General features: G+C 32.5%; 2 protein-coding genes across 2 annotated transcripts; both read left to right on the forward strand.

The window, feature by feature from the left end:
• Positions 1 to 463: 463 nt before the first annotated feature.
• Positions 464 to 8,356, forward strand: LOC132704442 (odorant receptor 30a-like). Its single transcript, XM_060674445.1, has 7 exons — positions 464 to 626; positions 1,565 to 1,804; positions 2,696 to 3,029; positions 3,982 to 4,081; positions 5,372 to 5,464; positions 5,516 to 5,671; positions 8,267 to 8,356. The coding sequence occupies exons 1-7, from the start codon at positions 530 to 532 to the stop codon at positions 8,321 to 8,323; spliced, it is 1,077 nt and encodes a 358-aa protein (XP_060530428.1). The 5' UTR covers positions 464 to 529; the 3' UTR covers positions 8,324 to 8,356.
• A 5,748-nt stretch (positions 8,357 to 14,104) lies between these two features.
• Positions 14,105 to 20,546, forward strand: LOC132703477 (odorant receptor Or2-like). The gene is made up of 7 exons (XM_060672756.1): positions 14,105 to 14,177; positions 14,815 to 15,054; positions 17,774 to 18,104; positions 19,107 to 19,206; positions 19,739 to 19,831; positions 19,883 to 20,038; positions 20,469 to 20,546. Exons 1-7 carry the CDS (start codon positions 14,105 to 14,107, stop codon positions 20,523 to 20,525), a joined length of 1,050 nt encoding a protein of 349 aa, XP_060528739.1. The 3' UTR covers positions 20,526 to 20,546.
• The last annotated feature ends 1,125 nt before the right edge of the window (positions 20,547 to 21,671 follow it).

Consider the following 21,671-nt stretch of genomic DNA (forward strand, 5'->3'; position numbering starts at 1 on the left):
AATCATTGGGAGATATTGATATTCGCAATATTTTCCATAATATTTTCCATAATAGATGCTGTTCGGTAGATATACCTATAATTATTGAAATGAAAGGGCTCTGTATGTGTGTGTTAAACACGAATAGAATTTAAAGTACCACAGCAAACCATAAGCGTCGAACTTCAAGAACCATATATGTATATTTTGGCGCTTTTTTCAGTAATAATTTTAGTCTTGGTCTTTTACATGGAGAATTCGGATGCATGATGGAGCAAATAACCAATCTGGGTTTAGAATCTCGTAAATTAGTATCCGTGTTAAAATCTCGATCTCATTAAACTAGCTACTTCTAACCTTACACATTTTTATAAATAATTAGCTATCCTTTAACTATTTTTCCTTTCGTGTCGACTAAAAATACCACCAACAAAAATATGTAATAATTCTGCCACGCCACTGGGCAAAGTTGAATCGATATAAGAAATAGTTGCATAGGCGGTTGACAATTGAAGAAGCGCAGTTGCAGAGTCTGTTGCTTCCAAGTAAAATGTCTGTAGAAAATGGCCTTTTCGAAAGAGCAAAGTTTATAATGATGTTGGGAGGTATTTGGAAACTAAAAAATAACAATTGCGGGACATGCGCCAGTAAGTTGTATGGTATTTATTCGGTGCTTATCCAAATGCAATGCATGATAACACCTGTTTTGTTATTCATTAATGTTCCATTGTTGATTCATAAGGACCTGCACACAGGTAACAATATTAATTTGTATTTTTTTTATTTTACTTTCTTCGCTATTGACATTGAGTTTGCTATAGTTTCGGTTTAGTTTCGTAATTATTGAATAATATATTTCTTTTCAATATTTAGAAACTAAATTCAAATTTATTTATACTTATATTCTCTTGTTATCTATTTATATAAATATAGTAATACAAATCATGTTAATCTGAATTCATAAATATATTTTTTATTCAATTTCCTAATTCGCTCATTTTCTATTCTTTTTGGAAATTAGAGTTGATAAAATCAATGTTTCTTTCACTAATACAAAGCAAATAAACTGTTGAAAAATACATTTCTGATGAATTGTTTTCGGCTGAAACGGTACAATCTGTTAACTTGAGATGCAAAACTTTTTGATTAATGCCTTTATAAGATAGAGGTTATTTTAAATCTTCTTGAGAATCTCGATATTTGCAAGATGTTTTTAAAAAATTTAAATCATTTTTTAAATGCCAAAATTCGCATACCACACTAGTTAAGTCCTTTTGGTTTTTTTTTGTGATCTCTATCTAATTTGTAATTAGTTTTTCCGGGTGGTTTAAGCGTCGCAACAACCCCTAATCTATTTGCACAGTCTAGGTAGAAAATTCTCATTGGAGCCAGGTTCCATAGATCTTATATAATATCTTACTTTTACTTTACTTCTCAAGACCCATAGTAACGCAGCATAATTACTTAGTTCCGTTAGCAGTACTTATTAGTTTTTTGGCTCACAATAAGCCGACTAAAATACAACAAAACAATAAATTGAATTGTTTCAAATGACCACCTTCCATGTTTTATTTCTCCTTAACAGCAATGGATACAATTTCGAAGGCAATATTTTCGTCAATTGTGGTGTTAAAAGCGAGAATGTGTCAAACTACCACTATAGTACATTTGATTTCGGCAGTTCTAAAGGAAGAACAACGTATATACTGTAACAAAATGTCACAGGAATTAAAAATTTACACAAAGCACGCAGGCTTTTGCAACAAATTAGCGTTTTTTCTCGTAATCTCTATTTCTACCGCCGGTGGATATGTTTTGGTATTAGGTAAGCGCAAGGTTATTCAATACTACCTTTAAGAATGAACTATATATGCAATGCCTTTTAAAAAGTATTCCATAATAATAAGATATTTGTAGCAATATTAATGTGGTCGACCTAAAAACTGTGAAAAAGCCAGACGAGTACAAATATGAGAAAATGTTTATTGGTTCTAGCATGTTCTTCTTTTAAAGAATTAGTTTTTTATTTTCATTATATGACCAATTAATTTAGTGTTATATATTATATTAAGGATCTTTCTAAAAACAATCTTTTTATTGTCATAATATGACAATGTAGTAATGTTTTTATACACAAAGCAAACATAGATATTTTTATCATATTTGAAAATATAACAAATTACGCCACTTCTCTATTCAGCGCAAATGTCTAAATGTATTTCACTCAAGTTAAAAACTAACCCTTAATGAAATTGTTAATAGACATAGCTTAATTTATCAACTGTTTTCGTGGAAAACTAGTTATTTTGACGAAATTCGTTTTTTGAAAATTTATTAGCCAATTATTTAGATTTCATAATATAGAGCGTTTGATTTCAAAATTTTAACTTATAAACAACAAGCTAATAAACTTTAATCTCATTTTTTCGATCTTCTATTTTCTCAGAATTTTTTATTACAAACAACGTTTATTCGTCTTTAGATTTATTTTTCAAAGTAACGGGACTTGGTCATTCTTCAAGGTTTTTGCTTTTTCATGCGTGTTATTGAACTCGAAATATTTTTGCTTTCACGTAAAGTAGTTACCTAACCTAAAACTTATTTTGAAAATATATTTTTTTAAAATACCATTTATAGCACTCCTAATACGCTGTATAAGTTTTTAGTTTAAAAAGTCGTATATTATACTCATTTTTGTTGGGATAATGTTTTTTAGGATACGTTCAAATCTTCAAATACTACGCCTCCTCCCAGCTTGCGAATCATGGGAATGTTACTATAGAAAAGCCAACAATACTTAACTTTTGGTACCCATTTAACTTACATGAATATTACATTTGGACAGTGGTAGATGAGACTTTGGCTTCGGTATATGCTATGATATGGAGTGCGGCTGTCAATATTTTCATCAACTCCATTATGATTTTCCTGAGAGCTCAACTCATAACGCTTCAACATAATTTTATACATTTTCATCAAGGTTCAAATTTACGAGAAACCCCTTTTGAATCCCTCAAGACTTTGTCCGTTAGACATCAGCATATAATCCAGTAAGTATTCCGGTCGCACAGAAACAATATCCAATATTCATATAAAATTCACCATCTCTTCGCATCAGAGAAATATTTGATATACTGAAAAGTAGTATGCAAAATACATTAGTATTTTCGATTATTCTTGATTGACTGTAACAATTAAAAACGATATCGTAGCTTTCATCTTTCTGTAACTACATTAGACGGGCATCTTTATGAAAAGATCATATAACCATTCGCTTCGCTTCGGACGGTTAAAATCGACTTTGCCCCATTTGGACTTGAAGTGAACTAACGTCTTCGCTACTGCTAGAACAATTACCCTGAGCAGCTTTTCCTTATATTTATTATACATAGGATGTTCCAATTCAAATCCTACTATTGAAAGTTATTATTGGTACGGAAAGATTGAAATATCCCGATTGAAATTTTCGTTTTTTACGAGTTTATTTTAAAAGATAGAAAATGTGTTGTCCTGTTGAAACAGTGCAATCATTTATGGAAAATCAAAACCCATTATGATATATTTTTTTAATATTTCAAAATAAGCCAGTTATTATAAGAGTAGCAAAAAGTGGTACACATGGTTCAGGTTATAATACAGTAATATAACGAACGTAAAAATAAACGTTTCCAAGGTCTAAGATATTGAAAATTGAATTTTAAGCATGCAGTAACAGGTCTATTTTTCCACCTTACCTTAGAAACAGTGAAAGGAAGAGACATATTAAGAAAAATTTTTCTAATTCTTAAACATTATCAAGTCATTATCTAACGTAAGAAGTACAATAGGATATTTACTTATTGATAAGTAATTTTACCTTAAAATTCCGCGATTTCTATACATTCAAGTTCGATGGCAAATCATTGTAAAGACCTGAATTTAAAAAATGTTTGTTGTTTGGTATCGTCTTTAGTTTTAAAATATGCTCGCTTCATTATAAACTGTAATAATAATATATTTTAGGTACGTCGAAAGATTCAACGAGTCTTTGAAGTATGTCCTGTTACTAGAGTTCACTATTGCATCGGTAATGCTGGCAACCGCACTCTTCCAAACATTTGCGGTAATGATTTTTAATAAATTCAACGTATGCGACACTAAACCGATAAAGGTTCTCGATGATCGTTAGCATTAGAAGAAAAACATTACACACTTTAGCCTCTCATGAATAGCGCATTTTATTACTTTAAAATCGATTTTAATGATATAAATAACAAAAATTGCGATTTTTAGTACAAGTGAGCAAAGTATATATTTTCCTAAAGAATCCGTCAATTGGCCACACGAAAGAAGTGGATGTCTTCATTAATTTGCCACATAAATATCTCCTTCATTAAAAATAGAATCCATGCGTACTCTCCGTGTCAATCAGTACTGATAACTTGTAACTAGAAATACCATTACTTCGGTAAGAGATCACCCAGCTCACTTATTGACATCGAAGAGCCGCTACACCTCAAAGAAACCTGAACCAAAGCAATCACTTTTAAAGGATTGAAACATATATGGGAGCAAAAGTAAAAGAAAGACTTGTATACTAAGAGGAGATGACTACTCCGAAGCAGTCAAGATTCGAAAAGATTTAAGTTCGGGCCACATTAAAAATATTGCCACAACTTCACCACAACTAAGGAAAAGAATAGACCGAATAAAGCACATCAACCCCTCAATATCAAATAACTTGGTGGGAAGAGAACTAAAAGTTTCTTTACTACTAACACGAGGTTAGAGGGATGCCTAGCCATCATGAAATCATGAAATGTGATCTCAGATGTCTTAGCAAACCCAATAAAATACACACATATCCCATATTTCACTAAAATACAGAAGTTTAGTTTGTATATCAAAAATTATTAATTTTAGAATAAAACCGCAAAAATGCAAAACTTCAAAATTTTAAAAATTACCCTGACCTAAAAATACAAGATAGCTTCTGCTTATACCACCTTTCATTTCTTGGAAAAGTAGCCTTGGGCCACGAAAGCTGCAACACGCTAGTTTCAGTAATAACGGAGATATGCCGTAGGACCATCAAAAATGGAAAACACTGTAAATTAGAGTCTAAAATTAGATCAAAGTAGGTATGCTGCAGGCATCACTGGCAGAGTCACAGACTAATTTGGAAGAATCAACCAGACAGGTTACATTATTCGACAACTTTTTGGACCAGGACAGAACTGGGACGAACGTATTTTTCTAAATAGCACTTAATTTTGTGGATATTGAGTAAGGCATCAAGGTAATATGTAACGTTCATTACTACAAACTAGAGTGGCATGACCCCTCGTGGTTGGAGGTTTCCGTTTAGCTGTGTGGTTTTAAATACACACTGTACCTTTTTTTCTAATTTCAGGGGCGAGATGTAGCTTTCAACTGTGCATTTATTATAATGTCTAGCAGTCAAATAATTATATTGGCATGGAATTCGGATGAAATCTTAACTCAGGTATTTTAGAAATATCTTATTCCAGTCAGTTTATTAGCCACCCCTTTTTAGAGTTTGAAATTAGCTGACGCATTATACGAAAGTAGTTGGTATGAGCAGATTAGAGAAACAAAAATTTTAATTCACACTATGCTCTTAAGGTGTCAGAAGCCCCTAACATTATCCATTGGTCCTCTTGGTCCATTAACGGTAGATGTTGCTGCATCGGTAAGTCTATTCAATTTTCAGTTGGAATTCGAATTTATAAACTCTAACCATCATTTGCATTGATTCGAGGAGGGTTTGATTGGAGTACATGGTCAGGATGACCCATATTAAGACTTCTAGATTGCGTATCGCACCTTCCTTGATATAAAGGGTAATTCAATAAGGGTTTCCACATTAAAATAAAAAAAACTCGGAAGAATATAAAAATATACAAACATTTTTATTTGCCATTTGAGATTAGTGTATTGCAATTAGGTACGAAATATGATGTCATTCAAATGACACCCGCGACTCATGTGGCATGACGTAATTCGTTTATTGAAACTTCGTATCACTTTTTGGCACAATTCAGGTTCTATGCCGGCTATTTGGTGTGTAATCTCCTGTTTCAGCTCTGGAATAGTGTTTGGTTTATTTCTATACACTCTGCTTTTTAGATACCCCCTAAAAAAATCTAGGGAAGTAAGATCACATGATCGCGGCGGCCAATTGATATCGCCGTTACGTGAGATAATCCGACCAGGAAACTTGCCCCGCAGCAATTGCATCGTTTCTCTGGATGTGTGACACGGGGCTCCATCCTGTTGGAACCACAAATCTTCAATGTCCATACCTTCCAACTGCTCCCAGAAAAAATCAGATATCATGTTTCGATAGCGAACACCATTAACCTTAACAGCGTTCTCCGCATTATCCTCGAGAAAAAAAAAGGGCCAATTATTCCTCCGCACCAAAATGAAGAATCTCTCTTGGATTTTCTAATTCCCAAATACGAGCATTGTGTTTGTTTACAAAGCCACCAACGTGAAAATGTGCCTCATTGCTAAAGATGATTCTCGTATCCATTCTGCAAACACGAGGCGCTGTTGATGATCTCGAGGTTTCAACTCCTGAGTTAATTGAACTTTATATGGGTGTAGATGCAAGTCTTTTGTTAAAATTCGCTTTGTGGTTGAATACGTAAGGCCCACTTATTATTGGACACCGTCCCTTTATCAAATTCAAAATATGACAATATTCAGACATCTAAATAAGTAGTTATAGATTCTTAATTACCTTTGTAGGATTATAAATTTAAATTTAATGAAGCAATATGTTCGAATATCTTATTTTGTTAATCTTGTTAATTTTGGGACATATCCACATTTCAATTTGTAGACTCCCGATTTTTTAGTTATTCGTGGTTTAGTTTTATTGTTTTTTATTTTGATTTTCGCATGGTGTTTTCAGTTTTAAAAACAATCTTCACACCAAATTCTTGCTAGGTTCTCCTATGTATTTTATTATTTTATATATTTTGGCTTCCATGTTTAATGTGGGATGGATAGAGTTAGTTATAAAGTTAGTTGAAACTGTTTTTTTAGTTATAATCTTATCTATCAGAGAGGGGTCACAACCATTGCTAAAAGCTAATTTATAATATTTAATTATTTTTCAAAATTTTCTGTGGCAAGTGGTATATGAAATAGTATGTGGAAAAAAGAAAAAAATTCGGCCATTCCTGAGTTATTTGAACTTTATATGGATGTAGATGCAAGTCTTTTGTTAAAATTCGCTTTGTGGTTGAATACCCACTTGCTGCGATCGATGACGAATCGATGTGTTTGGATCTTCGGCTACACTTTCGTGAACAATGGCAATATTTTGATCTGACCAACCTGCACAAGCGCGTTGAGCGACTTTGAGGTTAGTTACAGAACCAGTTTGCTGAAATTTTTGAACCATATTCCAAATTGTACTCTCAGAAGGTCGATTTTGAGCGCCGGAAAATTCACGTAGATCCTGAAATGCATTTTTTCTTGATTGACCATTTTCATAACTTTTACACGTTGTTCAGTCGTATATTGCTCCATGACTAATTTTGTTTATGTTTTGTGGCTTTTCAAAAAATTTTCAGATTGTAATGTGGAAACTCTTATTGCCCATGCGTTACAATGCCAATGGAATTTTAAATGTAACAAATATTTATAATTCACTTGTATTTGGAAAATAGTGTTAACATATTGGTCTATTCGAATAATAAACTATAGCTGCCGTATTAAGAAATGGCTTACATTCATGCTTTGCCCAAGTCAAAAAAGAATCGTGTTTCTGTTCCATTTGAAATTCCAAAATTAGCATTGGTTTGTAGTAGATCTGGCAACAAAAATATCACATTTTTCGTCTTGCTCTGTAGTAGTAGTATTTGTATACTATTTTGACAGAAAAAATAATAAGCTTTACGTGGTTTTATTATAATTAGTTACCTTTAGACTCTCACCACGACTTCATTTTTGTAATTATTCTCTATTTAACACTGTACAATATGGTTTCCATTCATACGTAACTCTGAAACTTATATATAAAAACGCCTACTTACTTACATACGTATATATATATATATATATATATATATATATATATATATATATATATATATATATATATATATATATATATATATATATATATATATATATATATATATATATATATATATATATATATATATATATATATATATATATATATATATATAGTATTATACTAATTTCTCATGGATCAACATATTTCATTAAATTCTTTGAAATTCTCTTAACAGTACTTTTTTTCCAGAGGTTCAAATTAGCATACACGTACGCTTCAGTCATAACCGGAACTTTTTCAGAATAAACTATCTACAAAGCATTTCCATTTTTGTTTCATTACATCGCATCCCCAAACCCATAAGCACATTTCATAAAATCTCAACAAGATTAATTTACAAAACGAAATTCATGCCTTAACAAATAAAAAATCAGTGTCCCTAAAGTGTCTAACGGAATAAGTATATTACCAAGTTACTTTTATTGTTTTTAAAAAGACATTCGTATCGGATATTTCTTCATATTTTTAAATGAATGCGTTCCACTGCATTACTTTGTATTTGCCGTATATTTTTAATTAAATTAGAACCAAAAAATGTTGGACACCGTGCCTTTATCAAATTGAAAATATGACATATATATATATATATATATATATATATATATATATATATATATATATATATATATATATATATATATATATATATATATATATATATATATATATATATATATATATATATATATATATATATATATGTTTTCTGAGCGCGATCGAGCTGTCATACGCCAGTAAATAACTGTAAAAATGTGAACATTTTTTGTTCTAATTTAAATGTGTTAAACGGATTTGATAGGAACACTCAACGCTCATTAGTCGTGACGTCACTCCCCACACAAACAGGCTCTGACACACATTTGGTTTCTTGATTGTGTGTCAGCTTTGTACTATCTACTCGTTAATTGAATAGTGTTTGTGATTAGTTATTTATCCAGTTTAGGCCGTCGAAAGATTCGTCCAAGCTTCCACGCAAATTTGCCATCTTTGAATATGCTTATGATAATGGAGCTGATATCAGAGGTTATAATTCTATTTTTATAAATATACAGTGCAAATGAAAACTGTATATTCTGTATAAAAGGGGCCGAGCCCCGAAGGACTCTCACTTGAACCTAAGCTATGTCTGACCAACAGTTATCGTAAACCACCATCTGACACCTGTTGGTGCTGGTTAGGTTTCGCTCAAATAAAAACCAAAAAGGTAAGCTCACGGCGCTTCGCAGCGGAAACCCAAATACATATAACAATAAATTCCACATAACATTGTTATACAATACCTTTAAGTATCTCGCAGGGAAGAGAAAAATTACCCCGCGCCGTTTTTTGCTGCGATTATTTCACATTTTTAGAGAGAGCAAAAATTGAACACAATCGAAAGTAAAGATTTTTTTCTACTCCCATCTGTAAAATACCTAATCACACACCAAATCTCGCCTGCGGGAAGCGTCACTTTACCACGTCAGTCCGTTTCCCACGGATCCGAGCCACTTCGGACATTTCCGGGATTTTACCGCACAGGTTTGGGAGCAATCGGATATTTTCCGAGATATTTCCCACGCCTTGAATTTCTGACCGTCATGTCAGTGAATGTATTCCTGTTGTTTTGCGAAAATGTACCCAAAAACTAACGGTTGTAGAAAAAGTATAGTATGCAACACGTTCGGTAAACTTTTTATGTCACTCGTTTATTAAACTCTCGCTCCGCTCGTGTCAAATAAACTCGTGAGTCAAATTCCGTTTTTCTTCTCCCGTCTGTAAAATACCTAATTACCCACCGATCTAGCGTGCGGAAAGCGTCACTTGACCACGTCAGTTTCGTTTCCCATGAATCCGAGTCACTTCGGACATTTCCGGGATTTTACCGCACGGATTTGGGAGCAATCGCATGTTTTCGGAGATATTTCTCACGCCTTGAATTTTGACGTTTGTCAATTTTTGAAAAACTAACGGTAATAAAAAAAGTATCGGTCATTTAGGTCACTCGTTTATTAAGCACTCGCTCCGCTGCGCTGCTCTCGTGCCAAATAAACTCGTGACTCAAATGCGGTTTACCGCACTTGTTGCATAATATACTATTTTTTCTACATAGCTATTATCCTACACAGTTTTTCCAACACCCAAAACGCGGTAAATACACTGCTATAAATTATGCCTTCAATAGATTATGTCGATCGCCTGTAGAGATACTGAATGAAAAAAATAACAACAACCCCGTCGAATTGAATCTGGGTGTAGTACTGTTTATCAATCCAAATTGACTATATCTTGATAGACCACAGATATAGGAATGTAATCAAATCAGTTAAAACCTACCCAGGGGCAGATGTGTCATCGGACCATAATCCACTAATAGCCCGGTTTTTAATAACACTTAAAAAACAACGAGTAATACCAACAACAAATTGTATAGATGTATCGGGTCTAAAAATCCAAGAAACAAGACAAAGGCTACAAAATAAGATCAATGACAACCTCAGAACCCTCAAAAACAATCAAATAACAGCGGAAGAAGACACGGACAAACAATGGAAAGATTTAAAAAATGCACTAATTGAGCCGAGCAAGACCATTCTGACAAAATAGAAAATAGGGAAAAAACAGGAATGGATGACTCCAGAAATTTTGAATTTGATGAACGAACGACGGGGTGTAAAAGACAACAACGAAGCATATAAGAATATTCAGAAAGAAATCCGATCACAGATAAGAGAAGCAAAAGAGGTATCCTACAAAAGAAAATGCGACGAAATAGAAGCCCTTCAAGAAAAGCACGACAGCTTCAATGTCCATAAGAAAGTAAAAGAACTGGCAGGGTTACATAAAAAAAGACAACCGTCAATACTCACTGACCAGAATGGCAAAATTATTATGGCAATGGAAGAAAAACTAAGAACATGAAAGAATTACATAACAGAATTATTCGATGATGAGAGAGATATAAACAGAATAGTAACAGAACAAGAAAACAGTGGACCGGAAATAACTAAAGAAGAGGTCATCCATGCTATAAAAATCACAAAAGATGGAAAAGCTGCAGGGCCTGATGAGTTACCCTCTGAAATTCTCAAATTGATAGAAGAGGAAAACATACACAGTCTAACAGATCTGTTCGACACCATATACAAAACAGGTATTATACCCAGGGAATGGTTGCTATCAGCGTTCGTCACTATCCCAAAAAACATAATGCAAGGCAATGCACAGACTTTCGAACAATCAGTCTAATGAGTCATACGCTAAAAATATTTCTGAAACTGATACATCACAGGATATACAAAACATTAGAACAAGATATCAGCGAGACTCAATTCGGTTTCCGATGTGGCTTAGACACAAAAGAAGCAATATTTGCCTTGAACGTTCTCGCCCAACGATGTATGGATGTGGATCAGGATCTTTATATATGTTTCATTGATTACAACAAAGCCTTCGATAGGGTCCGACACGAACAACTTATCCAGTTTCTGAAAGAGAAGAACTTAGACACCAGAGATATAAAAATTATTACGAATCTTTATTTTAATCAAAAAGCAGTGGTAAAAATAGAAGCGAATAACACCGAAGAAATAGAAATCCGTCGAGGCGTTAGGCATGGATGCGTGCTATCACCGATGTTATTTAACCTTTACTCAGAGGAAATAATGAAACGAGCATTGGACGATGAAACGAAAGGACTAAAAATTAACGGAGTGCCTATCAACAATATAAGATATGCGGATGATACGATCCTGATAGCTACCAACCTAAACGAATTACAGATTGCAGTAGACAAAGTTAATACATCGAGTGAAGAGTTCGGACTGTCACTAAACGAAAAAAAGACAAAATTTATGATAATATCAAAAACAGCACAAAACAATTCACAAATTCATATAAATAACCACTCCATAGAAAAAGTTGACAGTTACAAATACTTAGGTACAATTGTAAATAAAAATAACGACTGCTCTGAAGAAATCAAAACTAGAATAGGACAGGCGAGAACAACATTTGTGAAAATGAAAAGAGTGCTCTGTGGCAGCGATCTCAGCTTGGATTTAAAAATCAGAATGGTGCGATGCTATGTTTTGTCGGTACTGTACTATGGTGTAGGGGCTTGGACTCTGAAGAAACTGGACATAAGGAAACTGGAGGCGTTCGAAATGTGGTTGTACCGTAGAATACTTAAGGTAAAATGGACCGATAAAGTGACCAACATGGAAATCCTGAAAAGAATAAAAAACGAAAAAGAAATTATCATTACGGTAAAAAAGCGTAAACTTCAGTACCTTGGACACGTCATGAGAGGAGAAAAGTACCAACTACTCCAACTGATATTACAAGGAAAAATTCAAGTAAAGAGAAGTGTAGGAAGAAGGCGTCACTCATGGATGAGAAACTTACGTGACTGGTTCGGGTGCACCACAAACCAACTATTTCGGTCGGCTGTGTCACGAATACGAATAGCACTGATGATTGCCAACCTTCGCAACGAAGACGGCACTTAAAGAAGAAGAAGATTAATCCTTTTCGTTCCCTTTTGTAGGTGCTATCTGCCAATAAATAGCCTTGTAAATTGAAATGCCGATGACATGGTTGATCCAAAGTACTATTTGGAACAGAGCACTCTCATACTTACCGACACCAAGTTCCTTCACATCCTACAAAAAAAGGATAATTTCTGGATTCTGTAGCTACAATTATATTCACTCCTTAAAGATACTCAGTTTTCAAGTCCTCCTCTAAATCTTGACTAGCAGGTTTATGAACACCAATAAGTAATGAATTCTTCAGAAAGTATAACTTATCTAAACATTTGTGATCTAAACCCTATGGGTTCCGAAATTTAAAAACTAACAATTGTGTAATCCTTGGATATTGTAAGATGCCATGCTCGAGGTCTTATTCGATACTAAGATACTAAAATTAAACTAATAAAAACACACGTTCCCAAAATGATATTTTAAGAATAAGTAAAAGTTGTTTTTTTCACTCCAAAATATTGCATAGCGACGGTGGGTCTAAATCGTATTATACAAAGCTTTAAAAACATAACAGAATAAAAACAGAGATGAAAAAGAAATTTTCAGTTACCTGATTGGGTGCAACAGATTGAGTGGAACAGTTTTTCTTAATCGACATGATTTAATTGATTCCTATCAACGTCAATCTCATGCTAGTGATTTCATAAAAACGAGAAAAAATCAATAATTCAAATTAAATTAGATCGAAACATAAATTAATTATTATCCAACAAAATAGTAATTGAGTTAGTGAATTTACTTACCCTAACTTTTGTTTCTAACTTTGCTTACGAGTAAACATAAAAGAGATAGATGTGCTGTAAATATTTAAAATCCCTCAACCGCAATGAAACTGTAGGGAGGTATTGATATTCGCAATATTTTCCATAATAGATGTTTGCCAGCGTTGTTCTCTAGATATGCAATTATTTAAATGAAAGGGCTCCTATTGTGGAGTTGGTTACTTTGTGGGCGCGAAGGTAATTTATAAATACCAACAGGAAACCATAAGCGTCCAACTACGAAATTTTAAATCTGATAACCTCATCAGGGTTTTTAGATGTAGAATTACACTTCCAACAAAACATCAAAATTAACAGTTAGATGTTAAATTTTTGCCAGTTTTGATTTTTAAATGCCTATTTAATTATCCTAATAAAAGAGCTCTTAATGTGAGTTCATAGATCTGACCAAAATATAAACAACACACCATATGCGTCCACTTTAATAATTTTAAATTTGAAAACGCTAAAATGTCCATTTTAATGAGTGTAGGTTTAATAACTATACTCTTCGTTTTACCTGAGATGTAATATTCATAATCTTCAAACCAAATCCACCTAAATTATTTTCCTTAATGTAACACGTTGAACACATACCTTTCCTTGAAATTAAAACATTTTTTTTTTTTTAAATCTTATTATTCTCCTACGCCATTGCTCAATGATAAATCGATACAAGAAAAAGTTATATAGAGAGCATAAGGTATAACCACTTCCAGAGCCTTTTGCACGCTTCGAAAATGTCTGTGAAGAATCGTCTTTTCGATGGCGCAAAGTTGATGCTGATGCTTGGTGGTATTTGGAAACTAAAAAGTAATACTTCCTCGACATTGTATGGGATTTATTCAGTGCTGGTCCACACCCAATGCATTATAACACCTGTACTGCTGTTTGCTAATGTTCCTTTTTTGATTCGTAAGGACCTGAACGCAGGTAGAAAAAACCTCCACTTCCAACCTGGCATGTTACGTCTTTATTTTGTTATTTATTTCAATTTCTATTTTTTCTCCGACTTAGACGTTAGACGTCAGTTAATTAACAATGATTAAAACAATTCTAAAAAATGTTGTTTTTGGTGTTCTTTTCCACCACCATCAACAAGTTATCTAGCACATGTGAAAATTGTCAGACAGATTATATATATTTATTTCTTTTATCGAAAAAATTAACTCTTGTCTCTGTCGATTTGACCACAACTCTTTTATTAATCCCGTCAGTGAATTTAAAGTAATTAAAATACGAAACTTCCCCAGGTTACTGCAATACTATTTGCATGACCTGAACTTGCTGATGTTTCGACAACTAGGAAATAATTTTAGTTAAGGTATGAAGAAGCCAGCAGGACGATTGGCGAAACGTCAGCAAATTCAGTTCATCATCAACCGACGCAACAGGAATCGAGAAGATTTGTAAATAGTACGAAAACTCTTATATTATTTCTTCTTAATAGCAATGAATACAATTTCCAAAGGTATATTTTCGTCAATTGTGGTGATAAAAGCAAGAATGTGCCAAACAACAAAGATTGTGCGTCTGATTTCCGCAGTTTTGGAAGAAGAACAACGTATCTGCAGTGACCAAAATTCAAAAGGATTTAAAACTTACACCAGGCACACAAATTTTTGCAACAAGTTGGCGTTGTTTATCGTTGTGTCTATTGTTTCCACGGGGGGATACGTCTTGGTGTTAGGTAAGCGTCAATAAAAATTGCAAAAACTTGGTACAGTTAGAGATTGACAAAACCACGGTTGCCTGTCTAAAATAACATATTTCTTTATTTTAACTGCGGTCTGTTAAAAATTATAGACTTTATAGACAATCATTGCAAAGTTATGTTTGTTGCTTTTTTTATCAGTTCTTTTTTGTTTCAGTTTGTTCTTGATAAAATAAAAAAAGACAGAGTGATATACTATAATATGGGAAGTAAAGTGTGATCAGATCTATATCTATATAAGTTGAACGGCAAATCAATCCCAGAAGCCAAATATATTAAATTTATTGAAGTGATTATTGACGGTTTTTGTGTACGGATTCGAAGGCTTAAAGAGTCGCTTTTCATATAGAGAGCACAGAACTATCCATTTTACTTGTATCCAGTCTCGGATTTCATATGCCTGTGGTTCTCCCCAGCATTCTTACTTTCAAACTCGGAGCCTTTTTTTGAACAGGTGTCCATATTATCCGGCGGTCGAGGCATATCAAACTTTGCCTAAAAGCATACTTAGGATTGAGATAAATTTAAACAAAAGGTGGATGCTATACTTACTGCACAAATACTTTTAATCTTTTGAATTGTAACAGCATGCAGAAATTATTATTATTATTATTATATTCACTGCAAGCCGTACACTTGCCTATCACCAAAATTTTCCATGCTTTCAATTTATCTTAATAACATTTTAATTGACTGAAACTTTTTTGTTTTTTAGAGATATCATCGTAAACAAAAAAACAAAATGTAGGGTTAGTTTTGGTTAGTGATGTATAAAATAAAACATTATCAATTTTCTGAAATATAAGCCTATATATATATATATATATATATATATATATATATATATATATATATATATATATATATATATATATATATATATATATATATATATATATATATATATATATATATATATATATATATATATATATATATATATATATATATATATATTTTTAACGAATCACCCTATTTTAGACCACTCGTTTTTAACAAATCGGTAAAAATATAAAATTTTTATATAATTTCAAAGAGTGCCCTTCCTGACAAATAAATATATGTTATGTTTGACATATTAGTAACAACGTTAAAATGCTTTCGGAATAATAAAAGTGCAACCGCAGCTCGTCGTCAGTATATTAGACTTTATCCAGAGCGCCGAGCTCCTTCAAAACAGATATTTCCAAGGCTGGCAAAAGAATTCGCATAAAACGATAATATAATAAATGCTAAAAAGATATGCCGGAAACATAGTGTTTTATATGAAGAAAATAACGCAAACATATTAGGATTCTATAAGGCACATCCAGTTTCCTCTATTACTAGACTATATGAAGAGACAGGTATTTCTCCGAGATCAAGAAACTCATTTTTGAAAGAATATAAATATAATAATAAATTTCGTCAAAGTCAAAAACTAAGTGCAGAATAATGTAAAAAGGATGACGCAGTTTTGTTTGGTTTTTGTAAATAGACATAATGAAAAACATTTTATGGACCTACAAGAAATGGTTGTAATAGATAAAATACGCGACATTGGTCTTTAAATAATCCTAGTCAAATACAAGAAATAAAAAAAAACAGGTGTAATAATCAATTAATGTATGGTGTGGTGTCATAGATGGCCATATTTTGGGTCCGATACTTATAGGTCAAAATTTAACTGGAGATCATTATTTGCAACTCTTAGAGCACCAAATAGAACAATATATAGAAGATTTACCCCAAGATTTATCAGCGCTTATTATGCGGCAGCAAGACGGTTAGGGATTGGCCAGCCAACGGCCCTGACTTAACTTTAATGGATTTTTTTTTGAGACATATAAAAAAACACGTACACAGAACTCCTGGAAATAATGTCGTAGAACTTCGGCAAAGGATTACAGAGGCAATCAATGCAAGATGTCATAAAATTAAAGTGTATGAGAAATGTATTCAGGAAACAGTGGTGTTTCGAATAGTTAAGAAATTTTTTACTTTAGTGTGTGTTGTCATTTCAGTGTTTTTGTTCTACTTTAATTTGTAAATAATTATTATTGTAAATAATTATATAAACATTTATTATTTTTGCCGATTTGTGGAAAACGAGTGGTCTAAAATATAAAGTGTGTTACATCATTGTAATCGGAATAAGATATTCTATGAAACACTTATATAAGTGTTCCATTAAAAAAAATGATGTAGGCTTATATGTCAGTAAATTTTTAGTGTTTTGTTTTATTTGTCACTTGGCTACTAAGTCTACATTTTGTTTGTTTGTTTACCTTGATATCTCCAAAAACAAAAAAGTTACAGCCAATTAAAATGTTATCAAGATAAATTGAACTCATGGTACATTCACGTACATGGTTTTTCTTTCCAGGGGTGCGAATTAAGGGAGTTCGAAGTTTCGTGATATAACCTTCTGGTTGGTTTTTCTCCAATTCCATTTCCGTATATTAAAATAAGTATCTCATTCCTTTTCTTAACTTTAAACGCCTAAATTATATAGTCTCCATTGTCCCGGTTATGTTTGTGAGAACCTTTGAAACAGGTGCACATTAAATATTTTGTCGCTACCCGTAAATGGCGTACTACCGCAACCTAGCAACAAAAAATTGAATAAATTACAGAAAAACTAATCATCATTGTTGCAAAGAGATGAAAACTGGAAATTCGACTGCATATTGTTCTTGCAATAATTCACTTTTAGGATATGTGGCTATCTTCAAATACTACACTTCCCCGCCGTCGCCGAACAGTGAAAATAGTACAGAAGAAAAGCCCATAATACTTAACTTCTGGTATCCATTTGACATAAACAGATATTACCTTTGGACAGTAGCAGATGAGACCGTGGCTGCAGTGTATACAATGATATGGAGTACCGCTGTCAATACGTTTATAAATTCCATTATGGTTTTTCTAAGAGCTCAACTCATAACTCTTCAATATAAATTTAGCCATTTCCACAAAGAAAGTCCTGAACAAGCAAGTTTTAAATCCCTCAAGGCTTTGTCCGTAAGACACCAGGATATAATCCAGTAAGTATTGTAAATACAATGTAAAAGATCAAGCTTCGTCCAAAACTTTACTGTCTCTGTCTTTCTGCCCCATAGGTTCTAGAGTGACAGTAACACTATGTTTAGCAATAGTTATTTGAGAAATTCAGAAAAATTCATACCTTGTTGACATTCCAAATAAGTTGGCCAATTTTTCAAAAGACTCTTTGATTTAAATTGTATTAAAATTTAAATATATTCTATATATTTTTTAATTTACTTTTTTTTTTGTCATTGGCCCCAAAATCAATATTTCGTTTATAAATATGTATGTACTGCTTCTTGATACGCTTGGCTTGATGATCAGGAATAAATAATGCTTTCAATTTATCTTGACAACATTTTGATGATGTATGACCACCATTTTGTTGATTAACTGATTCATTGCCACTGTATTTGTTTGCCGAAGTTTGACGACATTATCACAAGGAGTTCTATGCATGTTATGTGCCTCCAAAAGAAGAAACCCATTAATGTCAAATTCGGGCTGGTCAACCAATTTAAGAAGAGAATTTTTCCAACCCATTAATGGATATTTCATATTTAGAAGAAAAATTTGATTCGAAGATGAGAAGTTTCTATCAGCACGTGGTCCTAAATGCGTTGTTTTCGAAATTATGCAGAAAAAACAACAATCAAAATAAAACTTGGACGCCCTGTATTAATGAAAACGAAGCCTTTTAGACCATGTGTTTATAATAACATTGTACAATAAAACACTTAAGAAATCACACTGTGAAATATAAATAAATTACGCGAATAAATACCGGTGGCCTCCATACTAAGTGTATACTGACATTGTTTTAAGAAAAAAATGTAGATAACTGACGAATTAGTGAAAGTGGTATAAAAACTCTACATTCAAAATGCACAATGACAGAAGATTATATTTGATATAAAATTTTTGCTTCCTATTTCCGGACACCTGTGAATATAACGTATATAATTGTGCGTTCTTCAATCTGTGCTGTACATTTATTTTAGGTACGTCGAAAGTTTCAATGAGTCCCTGAAGTACGTCTTGCTACTAGAATTCAGTATTGCGTCCATAATGCTTGCAACTTCTCTCTTCCAAACATTTGCGGTAATGAACCTTTATTAATATTAATTGGCACAATGTACAGCACTCCGAAGAAGGGCAGAATGTTTGGCAAAACTTAAGCGGGATAGAATCAATACCTGAAGCGGGGAAAATCCAAAAGAAGTGTACTTACAAGCTCTATGCATCTGCAAGTCTCTTTTTTTATTAATGCTTTACAAAATTTATTTGAATGAAAAGGAATTTAAAGAATTCATCTTTACTTGGGTATTTTCCAATGGCAGTGATTTGATATAGTTGCTTTGAACTAATACTTTTTCGTAGACTGAAACTGACTCTATATGTCTTAGATTAATAAAAATGCGTAAAAATACTTCATTCGCTTGAGAGATTAGGGTAAGGTTATATATTCTTTTATTTACAAAATTAACAAAAACTAGATGTAGATTCAGCGTTATTCGTATTTCTGAAAATTTATACATTTAGTAAAAATATTGTTTTTCAGCGATGTTGCTCTGAATACGCTAAATGCATCTGAAAGAAATTTTCAACACAACATAATTTTTTCAAATTGTAGGGCATAGATGTCGCTTTCAACTGTGCATTTATCATAATGTCCAGTGGTCAAATAATTATGCTAGCGTGGAATTCCGATGAAATCTTAACTCAGGTTGTTTACAAATCTAATTCCAGACATAATGTGTGAACCAAACTATTTCAGAGTTCAAATCTCGCGGATGCTTTATACCAAAGTAACTGGTATGATCAGAGTAATGAAGCAAAAATTTTAATTCGCACTATGCTTCTAAGATGTCAGAGGCCCTTAACAATGTCGATTGGACCTCTTGGCCCATTAACGCTGGATGTTGCTGCCTCGGTAAGCATTTTCATTTTATAGTTCGACATCGACCAAGAATAACAGATTTGGTTTTCTTCACTCAGCTTTATTAAGCATAAAGGGATTAATTTGTTTTGTGTTATATAATGTTATGCAATTACCCAAAAAAATGACAATTTCTTAGATAGATTTACTTAATTACCTCATTTTGTTGTACATAATAGCATTTTGCTTTCCTTTCCTTCTAAGAAGCATATATTTATTTTTAAGCAAATCTAGCTGATTTAGTGATTAAAATTTCACACAATAAATTGATGTATTTAGAAAATTTCTTGTTTATAAACTGTAATTAATTTTTTATTCAATTTCGCTACGCTTGTTTTTTTTTTATTTTCTTACTTTTTAAGTTCCCTTCAATTACACTGACTTACAAAATCTGTAAAATCATTTAATGTCATTATTTTTGCAGAGATTCAAACTGGCGTACACATACACTTCCGTCATAACTGGAACATTGTCTGAATAAAAAAAATCTCTTTAATGCAGTAACATTTGTTTTATTTCATTACCTTCTCATAATCTTCTTCGCATGTTCTTTGTGAAACACTCAATTTTTTTAATGATCTCAAGGCAAGAGAGACGAACTGCATCGTGGATCCAAAACACCCATAATCACAGAACCCTCTCCCATACTCTACTTGCCGAATCCAGCTTCTCAATGTCTCGTAAAATTGTAGAATTGTTCTTACTTTATTCATCTGATAAATCTAAACTGAACTTTAGATTATAGAGTAAGAGATAGTTTTCGTTAAATACTTTGCTTTGAACAGTATCAAAACTGTTTCAAATTGTAATTGTTTCGTAACACGTTCTGAACCGAAATTCAGTTATAAAGAGTTCTTTTGGTTATTAACTTACTTGGTTGCTCATTGGTGATACCAACATGTTTTTAATCCCACCGCCTTTCTTTGTGATACTGACTTTTTTATATTTCTGAAAATGGAAAAAATATGGTAAATATATGCAGTACGAATTAATTGATTATATCACTATCAGACTTCCCTTTAGAGCTTCCTTTTGATTAAAATACATTTATTTTTTCAAGACACGCGAGCAACTTTGAATATTTAAAATCCCATAACCGCAACGAAACCCCCAAATCATAGCGGAGATATTGATGTTTGCAATATGTGGCATTGCGTCTTTTAGGTATGTAATTATACCAAGCTTTGAAATGCGGAAACTCTCGCTGACAAAGCATTAGCGTACTGTTAAAAATAATCCTTTAATATTTCGAGGTTCCCGATCAACAGATATTTCTTACTGCTTAAGCAATTTTTCATATTTAGAAAACGTGAAAATTAATTTTGGATAAAACTAAATTAAGTATTTCAATAAGTTAAACTTCGTCCGGGTAATCCATATTAGCCTGTTGGAAGCAGACATTTTATTATTATTTATATTTGTAAATTAAAAATTTACGTTTTGGTTAGTTGGCTATTTTTTATAGATAGATTTTAATAAATTACGCAAAATCTTCCGTTGAGGAAATGAGGAAATTTTGGAGAAAAAGTATATCAACTGTTATTAACAGTGTCAATCACATTTGCCTTAGTTTATTTTAGGTAAATATGGTTACAGGTATTACTGTTATTATTTTACCATGCGATAT

The sequence above is a fragment of the Cylas formicarius genome, unplaced genomic scaffold (genome assembly GCF_029955315.1).
Source record: "Cylas formicarius isolate icCylForm1 unplaced genomic scaffold, icCylForm1.1 PGA_scaffold_10__41_contigs__length_53128322, whole genome shotgun sequence".
NCBI classification, from domain to species: domain Eukaryota; kingdom Metazoa; phylum Arthropoda; class Insecta; order Coleoptera; family Brentidae; genus Cylas; species Cylas formicarius.

Coding starts and splice junctions, on each gene's coding strand:
- LOC132704442 (XM_060674445.1), top strand. CDS start 530: ATGTCTGTAGAAAATGGCCTTTTCGAAAGAGCAAAGTTTATAATGATG. Junction 627..1,564: donor CAATTGCGGGACATGCGCCA/GTAAGTTGTATG, acceptor TCTCCTTAACAG/CAATGGATACAATTTCGAAG. Junction 3,030..3,981: donor AGACATCAGCATATAATCCA/GTAAGTATTCCG, acceptor AATATATTTTAG/GTACGTCGAAAGATTCAACG.
- LOC132703477 (XM_060672756.1), top strand. CDS start 14,105: ATGTCTGTGAAGAATCGTCTTTTCGATGGCGCAAAGTTGATGCTGATG. Junction 14,178..14,814: donor TGGTATTTGGAAACTAAAAA/GTAATACTTCCT, acceptor TCTTCTTAATAG/CAATGAATACAATTTCCAAA. Junction 20,039..20,468: donor CGCTGGATGTTGCTGCCTCG/GTAAGCATTTTC, acceptor TTATTTTTGCAG/AGATTCAAACTGGCGTACAC.